This window comes from Agelaius tricolor, unplaced genomic scaffold (assembly GCF_023055355.1).
Source record: "Agelaius tricolor isolate 1412-34295 unplaced genomic scaffold, bAgeTri1.0.p SCAF_24, whole genome shotgun sequence".
Lineage (NCBI taxonomy): Eukaryota > Metazoa > Chordata > Aves > Passeriformes > Icteridae > Agelaius > Agelaius tricolor.
This window is the reverse complement of record NW_027269284.1, coordinates 4,476,676-4,490,552: the sequence shown is the minus strand read 5'-3', so window position 1 is coordinate 4,490,552 and position 13,877 is coordinate 4,476,676. Positions and strand designations below refer to the sequence as shown.

The following is a 13,877-nucleotide window of genomic DNA, read 5'->3' as shown; positions in this document are numbered from 1 at the left end:
GAGTGCACCTTTGCCACTGATGCAGCTCTGGAGGCAAATGATGCCTGAACAGGGTCCTTCAAAGGCAAAGAGTTGAGATGTGGTGTGAGAAGTGCTTTATGACACCTTTCTGAAGGAAAATATATTTGTCCAGATTGCCTCTGCAGGAAAGCCATAAGTGTGTGAGAGGTTGCAAAAAAAGGTTCAGGAAGGCTGTCAGAGTGCAGGTTTTATTTTGTTTTACCCTTTATAAGGGGAGTAGTAACTCTGCTGTCAGTAGCAGGGCTGGTAGCACAAGCCTGAGTTTCTGAATTACTAAGTCCAGAGTTTCAGGCAGCAATGCACCACTCCCCTCAGTGGCATTGGCATTGAGATATCAGCACTCCCCATCAAAATGAGCCTATTTCATATGTCCTTGAGGCTTGAGAACAGACTGCTGTGGCTTGGTCCTTGCATGTGACAAGACTTTTTCAGGCTGGGCAGGGAAAATTGTTATTTTTAACTGGAACAATCCACATAAGTTTTTGAAGAAGAACAGATTCAGGGCAGGTTGCAAAGACTGGAGAGAGGACAGTATCTCTCATTCCAGTTTGAGGGGGAAATAAAACCTTTGAAAAAATAGAATTAATATCATTTTAGTCAGAATTTTTATATCTGCTGAGGCATGATGCCACATCACAAATAGTTAATTTTATTTATGCATACCCTGGATTCATTTACTCCTAAAGGCAGTCATTGCAATGCAGTAGTGCTGTGCAAAGCCAGAGTGGAGCAGCTCAGGGGACTTGCAGCTCCATACATTTTTCCCAGTTGCTGTCTGGGATCTGCACAAGCAGCCCACTACACCTCTGGGAAGCCCCATTTCCTGCATGGAGATGCCATGTGCAGAGATTCAGCTGCAGGATTACAGCCACAGTTTCCTTTGGCTTCAGTGCTGCATGTCTATCTGATTGCAGCATGCTCTCTTTATTCAAGAGTTTTGCCAGATATTTTGATGTTTATTGAACTACAGATGAAATCTATCATTTTATGAGTTACGACCAACCTTGAAAGCACGCTTTTGTCTTAAAATATTTGCTCTCCTGTTACAGTTGACTGCAAGATTATTAAAACTGGAAATGAGTAGGAGGAGCAAATTTCCATTATTTTCAGTTTCTCTACTTTGTATCTGTGATAACACTTTTACACAGATTCATTGCTTTCCCTAAAAAACAATTGTAAATTTCCTTCTTTTTGTGGAGTTTCTATAAAGGAATGGGAAAAAATAGATAGTTAAAAATAAAAGAAAAAACCCTGAATTATCCAAAAGGCATTGAGGCTACTGATGGACACACTTCTGATTTGGAAATAATTGTAAGATTTTTTTCTTTCAATGATTAGATGTCATACTGACAGAAAGAGAAGAGCTTTGTTAGTTAATGCAATAGAAGTAAAATTGTGATGACCTAGACAAATGGAATGACATCCTAAATTAATTTGGGTTTTCCTTTATGCATTTCTGCCCCAGAACTGGAGTGGCAGTGACTGTAGTTACAGTAAGTGCATTGGACAGAAGCTAATGTTGCTGCTATACTTAAGTTCCACCCTTTGAGTCTATAAAAAGTGATTGTTGCTTATTTATACCCTAAATAGTACATTAAATTAACAGAATTAAAAACAAACTCGATAAGGAATGGAAATGCAATTCTTTTGTGTTGTAGAAATTAACCTGTGTATGTACAAATCCATCTGGATTGCCCACCTTGCTTTTCCCCTTGCCCCCCCAATATTTTTTTGTCATTTGATCTTGTTTTAAATTTTCATTTAGCTTTAGTCAGGGCCCCTTGAAGGATGCACCAAACCTGATCTGTACCCCACATGCAGCCTGGTACAGTGAACAAGCCTCCATTGAGATGCGGGAGGAAGCAGCACGAGAGATCCGGAGGGCGATCACAGGTACTGACTCACATTGCTGTTCTTGTTAGCTCCTTCAGCCTGTAGTTCTTGTTAAGAAACCTATTTCTCCAGGCTTGAAAGATGCCTAAAAGCAGCAGCCTTGGGTTTTGTTTCTAATAAGTGCAACTCAGAAATCAGCAAATGCTCACTAAGTCTGTTCTCAGAATTGGAACAAGTAATTTTGGAGGTTCTTTGCAATTACAAAGGCAAGGCAGGTATTGCAGAATTTTTTCATGTAAAGCAAATGTATTTATATGTGAAAAGTCATCTGCTTTTTTCTTTGTTGCATATAACTATTACCCATTGATGGATTTGCAAGTCCTCCTGGTATTGCTGGTATCTTCCTTAGCTTTTCCTAGAGTCTCCTTTATACTTGTCATGAGCAGTTCTCTACGTAAAGTTTTCAGTATTTTGTTGGGAGGTTCTATTTTAGATGCTCCCCTCTTTAAAGCCTTGCTAAAGAAGTCTGGCATTTTAAAGGGCAGAGTGTCTTTGTTATATAACTGCCATGTAATTGTAAACTGCTCACATAAGAGAAAACAGCTACGTCTCAAACATGCACTGCTAATAAATAAAATGAGAGGACTGAGCCATTTGGCATGGGTTTGAATCCCTTGTAGCCTAAAATAAAAGGAAGGATTTTCATACTGGAAAATGATTCATTAAGCACTAATGTTTTCCCTTTAGTTGGACTTTGCTGTGTCCCCCTTGGCAATAGTGTCTGAATGCTCTGCAGACATGCAGGGCCATCTGTGTCACCTTGAGAGTAGTTCAGTGCCAACACATTGCTCTGTTACACAAAAAGCACTGGCAGTAGCCTTCCCTCTGCCTTGTGCCTAGAGAGGCCAGGCAATTTAGTTTCATTTATAGCCTATGCAGAAAGAAGATTCTCTTCTGGATGCTAATTAAAGACACCTCTTAAACTCATGAGCTGAATTGTCCTTTACTGGATGATTCCACTCTGTTTTAGAGGTGACCTGAGGAGCCTGACCATCCTTTTCCTGGAATTGGTGCTTGTGGCTGTACTCCAGAACTCCAGTGGTACATTTGTTTGTTTGTCAGAGTGTTCAGTAACTGTTGCCTGCTCCCAGATAGCTCTGGGAGAGATTGCACAAACCAGCATCTGATACCTGCATGAGGGAGGACTGATGTGCAAATCAGCATTAATTAGGCTATTGTCTGATAGTAAAGAAGAGCCAGCTATCCAGAGCTAGTTTTATGTTAAATTTGTGCAGTAGCCCAAGCATATGTCCCTAGGAAGGCAGACCCACAGTTCCTTCAAGTGTGTGATGGTGCTCTCAGCAATCTGGATCATTGATTTGTATCGAAGCTGTCAGCACTTCAGTGTTTGCATATGGTTTTTAGTAAGATTAAACTGAGACCAGCATTAAGGAGGTGAGAATGACATTGAATTGCAGTGAAACAAATGTAGGAAAGATACAGGAAATGTGGGATAAAGCTGGATATATGAAATCCATAGGGGAGCACAAAGAGAGGGCGTAGAGAGGGAGAATAATTGGAAAAAGGTGTGAAGTGTAGGAATGAAGGCTGTGACTACCATCTGACAATAAAAATGTTAAGTGTTTCTGCTGTTGCTTAAAAGTCAGTGATGTTGTGATGTGTAAAACAGAAATAATCAGCAAGAGATTAAATACCATGAAATATATTTTTAAACTCGAAAGCATTCCAAGTATGAAGAAGGAGGACCACTGGAATGGATATAAGAGATAGGCAAGCATGGCAAGTGAAAAGATCATTAGAAGTTTAAAATAAAAAAAAATACTACTAGGTTTTGAGAGGAGACTAGTAGAACATGCCTACAGAGGTTAGCAAAATGAAGAGTGAGGTGGGCAAAGAGGAAGACAGGATTAGAAGAAAGATACTGTTTAAATTTGTGGACAGTTCTGGCAGAAGTTTAGATGGATGTATATTACAGCTACATTTTGAAGATGATTTCTAGGTGGTTCACCTGTAATGGGGCATGTAGCTCACCTTGTTCAGTCCTGAGCTAAAAGCCCTTTCAGGTTGTGCACAGGAGACGTGACAGGTTCAGGGACATCAGCTGAAGTCATGGAGTAACCCTATTTGATGGTATCCATTCCACAAAAAGCAGTTCTGTGAAAAGGCTTTTTTACAGCTCCATTGTGGCCAGGCTGGTGGGTAGATAGAGCAGGCAGAGATAGTGAAGTCCTTAATCAGATTTCCAGTAGGAGCTGGAGACAGAAGGCTGAGTTCTTTATTGATGGAGCATGGTCAGTTTTTGAAAGGGTTTCTGGAGTACCATTGCCAGCAGTGGCAGGGGTGGACTCAAAATTACCTCTTTCTGCCCCTCTGTGCAAATGCACTGTAAGATTGAACTTCAGTGAAGACACATTAAAACAGATGTCAGAAAAAACACATGCTGTTGATGTCTCTCCATTTAAAATAGGTGGAAACTTTACTATTGTTATGAAAAAAATCTGTGTTGGATCTGCTCATGTCATTTGTAGCGGGGCTGAAGACAGTCACAGGCTTGTCCAGTGCTGAATTGAGGATTCAGGTTGACAGATTTTCCAGTCTTAAAGCTTCAGTTGTACTTCAGAGGTTAAGGAAGGGTTTTGAAGAAGTGAAGAAAGGAAATTCTGGTGTATTTTCATTTTATGTAGGAATGAAAGGCATGGCTGAGGATTAATGCATTGCAGTAAATAAAAGTGAAGAGCAATTTAGGTAAAGAAGGGAAAGTTCAGGAGGACAGGGAATAAGTGTTGGTCATATTCAGGTTTATGACACAATTCCATTCAGAATTCTATATTTTTCATTAAGTGTTTTTAGTTGCTGTTACAGATGGAAGGAAAAGGAGGAAAGTGATGTTAAGGATAGAAAGCAGGGAGCTAGATTACTGAATTTGATTGGTGGCTCTGCTTTATATCCAAATTACAGCTTCTTGGAAAGATAACTCTTACTGATTTTGGTTCTCCTGAGACCCTGTATGCAATAGATAAAGAGAGACAGGAAAATCAAAATTAAGCAGAGCATTTCAGCCATTATTGCCTAAGTCCCAGGCAAAAGGCTACAGCAATGATCAGAAACAAGCTCTTAGTGCCATTTTATATATTGATTTAAATACACAAATATTTGTAAGTATTTTTAACATAGACATACTAAGAGTATAAGGCACACAATTTTAATACATTTTTATTTCCTCTTTCTTGCTTCATCTTAGGTCGTATTCCAGACAGTCTGAAAAACTGTGTTAACAAAGATCACTTGACTGCAGCTACACATTGGGCCAGTATGGACCCTGGAGTTGTTCATCCAGAGCTTAATGGTGCTGCATACAGGTAAGTGTGCTGAAGAGGTAGAAGAAACACCTCCATAATTCAGTGTAGGTATTCAAGAATAGATCAAAGACCTTCCTATTAATGATTGAACATCATTAATAGGAGTGCTTTTGCATGACACACCAGCTATATTTGTTTTGTAATTGTTGTGTGCAGAAGAATAATCTTGTTTTGCTAGTTGATATCAGTCATGCTGTGTCTGACTATAAATCCTCTTACAGTACTTTTTTGGTCAGTATATGAGCAATATGCATTTGTTTGTATGTTCAAGTAAAACAATTCTGGTCTTCTCCAGTGTTGCAGTGGAAGTGTGGTTTTTTGCTGAAGGTAATGATGCAGCTGTAGGTTACAGAAAGACTGTCACTGATAAACTTGCAGTGTTTTGTGGCCTCCAGACACAAGAGAGAACAAGTAACTCAGTATTGAAAACAGTGCAACAGCCTGTGGTGATTATGAAAATATGTTTAAAATAGCTTTTTCTAAATTATATGTTTAATTTTTAAGCAGCAGCATTTGAGAGACTTGATCTATGTATTCTCAGTCAACTGTGAAAGCAGGTCTTAATAATTAATAGAAAGGGGCAATTTTTTATATCTAATATGCACATTCCTTAGTTACTTGGTTTGCTCCAGAGTCATTCTCTCTCCCTTTACCCCTAGCAGCTATTCTAGCAGCAGACTCTTCCTAGTAGCCAGCTTCAGACAACTTTTATTTATGAAAAACACCTGCAGTTTTTGTATTTTGCAGTATGATATTTACACATAAGTAGGATGAAAGTGGCAGAAAGCTCCAACTGCCAGATTCTCTCAATGCCTTGAGGAAAGGAGCAGTGCAGTCCTCTCACTATTTTGTCATAGCTCATTATCCTAATCCTCATCTTTCCACTGTCCTTCCTCAGGCATCTACTTTACCTTTGTTATTGTTTAGGAGGACTCCCCATGCTTTTAGTAGAGGGGGGATTCCTAATTTTGTTATCCTGTCCCAGTGACTTGGAACAATCTCATCAGAAAGGGATGGAGGGGGTGTCAGGGATGAGTGTGACCACCCTGTGTCCCATCAGGAGCCATAAGTGCAGCAAGGGAAAAGAATAACTTGGATTTGGTGATCACATCACTTGATGTTTATTTCTGGCAGTATGCCCATAGCCCTAAATATCTAAGAAGGGTGTTTTTATTTGCTTAAATGAGAAGCTCAAGCACACATGTTCTCCTCCATACAGCATCTGGTTTCATGGACTTCATTTTGGAGTAGTGAGGACATGGCTGAATGTAATTGGGGCTTAAAGGCAGGTGTTGCTGGACAGGAGGTAATAACTCCAACCCTGTCATGGCAGTTAAGAACAGGGGTTCATGCCCAAATAAAATGCAGCTTTTTGTTCTCATTTTGGGGGTCACAAGTCCAGCAGAAGCAGGCTTTGCAGCCTGCTTAGGAAATTAATTTTAACTTAGGAATGTTTGAGGGAGTTAATGATTTACAAGGTAAAGACCATATGTATTCAATTTAAGCAGGATAAACACAGAACTGAGTGGCTTTTTAAGACATTGTTTCAGTCAATTTTTTTGATAAAGAAAATTTATTGTAAAATTCTGATTCCATTATTTTCAAATGCAAAATAAAAGTAATTTTAGGAATTTTGTGGCAGGAGTTAATAGTTATACAATAAATGTTAAAAGCTTTTTGGAGGGGTAATAGAATAGTGTTTGAATGTGGATAAAGGCAGTTACTACTGTGTGAAGTGTAAAATATGCATCACTTGAAGCCCAGGTTTTATGAAGAAATTGACTTCAGTGTTTGCTGGTGCTTAATTCCTACCTGGATTAAGTACAGCATTTGAACTGATTGTTCAAACCAAGTTTTTTCATCTTTTCTTTGCAATCCAAGATGATGTTGAGCTAAGTGTGTTCTGGAGTCTTTCACAGACACTACAATGTTTCAGATGTGCTAATAACTGTATCATACTCATGTAATTGCATTGGAAGATAAGACCTAGGATAATAATTGATATGTTAAAAAATGCAGATATCTCTTCTGGCTGTTTTATTTTGGGTATATAATTCACTTGTATTTTGATGTAGGACAGAAATCTCAAATTATCAGATATTATCACAAGCTAAGAACACTGAGCATTAGTCAGCAGATTGTAATCTAGATCATCTGAATATCATCACATTCTGGGGAAAACAAAACCATTTACTGTGTGAAATATAAGACACTATCAACACTAAAGGTCATGCAAACAGGACCTATCCCATGAGTAAAGATCAGCAATACTCCTGAGAAGAAATTATTGTAGTGGTCTTGGTGAAGCAGCATAACATACCCTGATCTTGTGTTATCACTGTGTATTTGTTACTGAGCTGTGAAATAACCCCCTGCCACTTCCTGTGTCAGAGCAGACAGGTCTTAGGCACAGAGAAATTCAACTGTCAGGAACAGTGGTTGTACCATTTATAGACATTTCCACACATCTTCCTGCCTCCCAACAGGTGGAGGATCAGGCTGGATATGGCTCTGAGCAGCCTGGTCCATTGGAGGGTGTCCCTGCCCATGGCAGGCAGTTGGAACAAGTTGGTCTTTAAGGTCCCTTTCATCACAAACCATTCCATGATTCTGTGAATACCTAAGTACTGAAGTTATTCTGTGAATAACTAACTACATGGATGAGCATGGCTGGATGTGGGTAATTCAGGAGTTACTTCATGTTGAGGTGCTTCACTGGTGATTTTCAGATTCAGTGCATGATAACAGAGTGCACTTAAAAATTGCAACTCTTCTAGGACAGACTCAGTTACTTTAACAGAGCTGGCTATAGTGAATTCAAGGTGCTTCTGCAGTTTAAAAGATAGATGAGAGTAAAGTAGAAACTGAAGTTGCCCATCTGTTGTAATTAAGAGGGCTAGTGTGTTTTTTCTCCTAAATTAAGACTACATAGGGGAAGGGGATGGAAGAGAATGAATTAATTGAGAGGTATAACTGATTGCTCACTTCTGCTATCACAAAAATTTAGTTCAGTGGACATACTACTTGGAAATCATTTCAACTCACTGCTGCCAGAGGAGGAACATGAAGGGGGAACTTCATGAAGTGCTGGAGAGGATGTATTTGCTGGTTAAGAATAGAAAAAATGGAACGACTGGAAAAGCAATAAACAGCAGAAAAAGGGAAAGTTATATAGAATACATATGCTCATGGATAGAGGCTGGAACTTATGTGCCCTTTCAGAGACAGGATTTGAGCAACACTGATGATTAAAAAGGGCCAAAAATTTCCTAAAGAGGATTGCAAAGCAGGGTTAGGAGTTGTCAAGTACAGTGCAGTTTCTATGGAACAGGATGGTATCTGCATATTGGCTGCTGCCACTGTGTGGCTTTAGGACAAGAAAAACAATTATAGGGCCTCTGGATGTTGCTAAAAGTCTGTAGGAAACCTGTACCTGAGGTGATGTGCTGGCAGGTAGGATCCTGGTGATTATGACTTGGTGTCCATGGGAATGTCCTTACATTCAGAAAGAATATTTGGAGTCAGAGTAGAATTACAGATGTGCAGTTTGAAATGTTTAATGTGCTCATAAGGTAACTCTTAGTGCTCCTGATCCAGCACTGTCCATTTTCACAAGGGGAGGCTCTGGCTTTTCTTCCTGAGGAAAACACAGTTGCAGAAGTTGCTCTCTCCTTGACTTTTTTCCAGCTTTGGTGTGTTGATACTGAGGGAATATGTTGTTAGAAAGTAGAGATTGTGTGTTGAGAACAGCTGCAGTGTTGGACTTTTAAATGGAAATTTGTGTCATGTTGTGTGTCTTGCAAAGCACCTAGAATAACAGAAAAGCTGTTTCAAAATTAAATTTAAGTAAAACAATACTGTCTGACAGTTTTCATAGGCACTGAAGCAAATTTGATTAATAAGATTCAAATGGAGTTACTGAAACAAGCAACTAATTCCATTAGCAACTGCAAATTAATTCCAAGGAACCTCTGTGGAGAGGGAATTAGCATAGGAAGCCCTGTAAATATGTGTACAATTGGGAGCAAAGTTATCTGGCCTGCAGGTGGTGTGATCAGTCACAGCCTCGTTACCCATCTCAGATTGTAGTCAGTGCTGGGGTGTGTAGGAGTCTTTGCCAGGATGACCAGAGCAGTGTGTGGTGTCCCTGTTGTCCCTGTGCCATGTCAGTGCTGCTAAACCCCTCTGGCTCTGTGTTTCCAAAAGTGGTTCCCATGATGTTTCTGTGGTGGGAGCAAGAAAACAACTCAGAGTGCTTGCATCCAGCTTTTTTCTCCTGTGTCTTGCCTAAGTTCTGCACTAATTTTCTGCCAGTTTGAGGGAACTTGGGATGAGCAGCATGAACACATATTACCATGGAAAAGATGCAGAATTGGGGTGAAATTCCCAGGTGCATTGAGCTGTGATGGGGAGAAAATCAACAGCAGAATAATGTACTTGAAAAAAGCTTGACCAAGTGCCTCTTGTCCCACATAGTTCTGGGTAAATACCTGGGTAGCAAAAGCTGCAGTAAGTGGTGGTTTGTTGTCTTGAGGCTTTCAAATGGATAATGCTCTCACCAGGATGCTTGGGTGGGCAGAGTGCAGCAGGGGAGAATGAGGGAAATGGGGGATGAGTGTGCAACTTTATGATGAGGACAGGAGGCAAAGGGTCAGTGCTAAGTGGCCAGTGTGACATAACTTGCAAATAGGTATTGAGGTATTTGGCTAAAAACACCCACATATTTTTATTAAATCCATGTGTAGCTGTTTCTATACAGCACTGTGAAGTACCAGTGTTCATCAATTACATGTGAAGTTTGTGATTGGAACAGTAGATTTGCAAGATTTTTTTAGCTTGATAACATCAGAGCCATCATAAAATCAAGCTGAATCAGAGGGTGATTCTTTTGTTGAATGCATGAAATATTTAGGCCTCAGTGTTTGTCCAGCTAGAGGAAGAAATCTTTAAGACCATCCATAAATTTTGTGTTTGCATTCCTCTTTCTTGCAGTCTGCCTAAAGCACTTGTCCTTGTGTAAGTGGCACTTGTTCTCCTTCAAACAAGTGCAGTGGCAAGTTTGCTGCTGAAAAGGTTACTCAGGTGCAATAGTTTGTCATCTTATTATTGTGTGGGTGTCATGGCTTTTTGGGGGAGCTGTCAGGAAGCTAAGACTGCAAAAATAGTGTAAACAAATACTTTTTCAAACCACAGCAATAAAAATATAAAATTCCTACATGAGAATGAAAGAGGGAAAAAAGGAGAAGTTATAGAGAACATATTGCACAGACCTAGCTGGGTTTACTTCTTGTTGAGGTTATCCTTTGAGAGGAGCAAAACTTGAAGGTGGTTTATTTTGCTGTGCTGTTACTCCTGCTATTAAATCTGAATAAACAATCTGGCAAACTTTCATGTCTCATTTGGTTAAAATACAGCATCCCTTGCTTTATTTAGCAGCATCTGTATGTGGCATCTCACCTGGAGATGAGAGCAGTTAGAGAGATCTCTAACTGGTCTGAAAGCAAAAGAAGCATCTCTTTAGCTCTAGAAGGAGGAGGGTGGGTGTGGAAACCCAGAGCACCAGGAATGTTTCTCTGTCTGCTCTGGGGTGCCCTGACCCCCAGGGCAGCACTGACTTTCACCCTCATCCATGGAGAAAGTTTCCCAGACTTCAAGATAGACTGGAATCCACAAAAGTGTGAAATAGATTATAGAGAGTAGTGTAGGTGTGTCACTTGGGGAGAAATTGAGGTTTTGGGATTTTTAGTATGTTGTGGATGGAAGCAAGATAGAGGGCACAGGGTGTCATCCTGGGTTTCCCCTTCATGCTTCTTCCTTCTTCATGGGTTTGGGTGGTGTTTTGTAATTGGGCAGAAAAGTCTGCATTCTGGGCTCTGTGGGATCAGTTATTGGGTTAAAAGGAAAAATAATCCAGGTGTCCTTTCTTAATTGGATAGTTTAGCCTTAAAAGCCCTTGTAACAAAAGATTGTTGGCCATTTTGTGCCTTCTAATGAAAAGCTGCAGAACTCACAGCACTGAGACTGTTCTACTGATAAGAAATAACAAACACTTGAGTCTGAACATGAACTACCATCTCCAGTGCCTTCAATCCAGACCCAGAGAAACCCACAAGTGGTAGAGCCACAGGTGGCTCTCTGCTCAGCCAGCTCCTGGTTTCAATGTCTGCTTTGCTTTTCTCCTCCCAGCAGGTATCCCCCGGGCGTGGTCAGCGTGGCTTCCACTGGCATACCTGCAGCAGTAGAAGGAATAGTCCCCAACCCCATGTCTCTATCGCACGGGCTCCCTGCCGTAGCCCACCCGCCCCACGCTCCTTCCCCCGGCCAAACTGTCAAACCAGAAGCTGATAGAGACCACCCGAGCGACCAATTGTAGCCAACAACAGCATTCCCAGCATCGGAGACTTCAGCCACAGCGTGGAAAACAACTCAAAACAAAACAAAACCCTGGATTTTGATGAAAGGCAAAACCATGAACTTACAGGAGGAGACGATTATTGGTTTAGAAACTGGTCCAATATACAGTATAAAAGGAAAAGGTGGGAGACAAAAAGAAGATTTGGAAACATTTTTTTCCTCCGTATAAATTGTAGTTTGTCCCTGTCCAGTGGACTGATTCACTGTTTCTGTGTCCTATGGGTTCTTTGTTAAGCAAGAGAAGTTAGTAGTTAATTATATCATGAATGTACTTGTCTGTGTACAGTTTCTAGAACATTAAAAAGGGTTTGTTTGCTTAGCTGTCAACAAGGAAAAACATAAGGGAGGCATTCAGCAAACCAGTTTTGAGATTAAAAATTCTTTCTTTTATATTTTCAAACATGCCCAAAAATGAGGCAGTTGGCAAACTTCTCAGGACAATGAATTTTTCCCATTTTTCTTTCTACGCCACACAGTGCATTGTTTTTTCTACCTGCTTGTCTTATTTTTTAGAATAATTTAGTAAACAAAAGAAAAACAGTTTCTCCTAATTTTGGCATGAATTCCCTTATTTCAAAATGAAGACAACCTTGCAAAGAGATTTTGAGGAAAACAAAAAGGTTTTGTATAAACGAGCATTGTGCTTTTTGTCACCAGTTAAAGTATATATTATTGGTGGTATCTGGAAAAGGCACTAGACTACTGAAAAGTAGCAGCATTTCATTGCCTACATTGATTCCTTCCTGGTAATGTGGTAGGCTAGCAATATTTTTGGTTAAAATCATGTTTGTGACTGTAACCATTTGTATGAATTATTTTAAAGAAATAAAAATCCCAGACAAATATCATATGTGTAAAAATTTTTATTTCTAGTAACTGTTTATTCAACTTTTATTAGGTTTCTTAGCTGTAATTTTTAAACAGATGCTGTCAAGTATTTCATTTCTAGCTTTACTTTGCTCTCTGTTGTTTGTAATACTGTCTTGGAAGCTTGAAAAATAAAAAAAAAATAATTCTTTCCATACCATTTTTCCCTTTACATTTCGTAAATGTTGATCTTTTTTCCTGTGTTTCTAATGGAGTTTGAAATTAAGATGGATTTTGATTTGTACACCGGCATCATCAGCTACAATGTGGTAACAGCATTTATGCCACCACTGTGGGCAGAGCAGAGGAGGTACAACAGCAACACAACAACAGCAGTAATAATAATAATAATAAATGTCTTTTGCCGAAGTCCAACACCAGAAGTGTCCATTGTTTTATTTGTTTCTCTGATGATGGAAGGCTGCAGCAGGATCTAATTGTGTTTGCTTTATTGAAGGAGTTTGTTTCTTTGAGCACAGGCAGAAGTGTGTTCCAGGCAGGTTAGATTCCAGCTCTGGATGCTGTTCAAACCTTTCCTGTGCTCCTGGGTAAGGCGTCCTTCATCTCTAAAAATTTTTTTAAAAATCAAAAGTTTAGCTGCTTCAGGAGGGAAATCCATGGTGGGTAAAACTGAACCTGGGCATGACCTTCATTGGTGGTCTGTTGTCTCTTTTCACTATTAGTCTGAACAGAGCATCCACCTAAACTTGGTGAGCTGGTTTTATGGGATCTGTGGAAAGTTTTGGCCCCCCTTCCTGCAGGTCTGCAGGGCAGCCTCCACCTCAGTTCAGGAAAGGGTAAGAGTCTGTAAATCAAAAAACTCTGAAATTTGTGGGTCTCTATGCAGGGAGCACAATATACAGTGAAATTTTATCTATGGAAGAGAGGAAGTTTTTCGCCTTGAATATTTAGAGCTAAAAATGTCATCTATTATAATTTATTTGATGGTTAAACTGTTTCTGTTCCCTCTGTGAAACAAAACAGAAAACAGCCCTAAAGCTGCAAGTTATCCCAGCAAAGACACTTCTAAGAGCTTTGAGGCCAAAAAACTTGGAAAAAACCAAATGCAATCTCCTTCTGTTGAAGTGGGATTTCATATTTCTTGGGTAATTTATATTTTAAGATGCTGCTTTGTCAGACTCAACTTGCTTCTTTAACATATGTAAAACAAACATTTAACATCTGGCTGCCAAGAATTGCTGACAGCCACATTTGCAGCCCCATTTCCCAAGGAAAAACCAGGAGTGTTCCTTGCATCGTTTGGACATGGCATGTGTAAGTACATTTTGTTCTAGTGCATTGATAATTGAACTAGAAATGGTGTTTACTGTGTGCACTTACTGGGCTCAATTCAGAAGCACA

The 13,877-nt window shown here is 39.8% G+C and overlaps 1 protein-coding gene across 12 annotated transcripts in view; it reads left to right on the top strand.

Moving 5' to 3' along the window:
• The window catches only part of CTBP1 (C-terminal binding protein 1), a 237,823-nt gene extending 224,931 nt beyond the window's left edge, over positions 1-12,892 (top strand). For 10 of the 12 annotated variants that reach the window (XM_071447416.1, XM_071447417.1, XM_071447426.1 and 7 more), the window contains 3 exons: positions 1,787-1,914; positions 5,117-5,234; positions 11,421-12,892. In XM_071447416.1, the coding sequence (XP_071303517.1) occupies positions 1,787-1,914; positions 5,117-5,234; positions 11,421-11,607 (433 nt within the window). In that variant the 3' untranslated portion in view covers positions 11,608-12,892. The remainder of the gene's footprint in view (positions 1-1,786; positions 1,915-5,116; positions 5,235-11,420) is intronic. The other 2 variants (XM_071447420.1, XM_071447419.1) reach the window with 2 other exon arrangements.
• Positions 12,893-13,877: the final 985 nt, after the last annotated feature.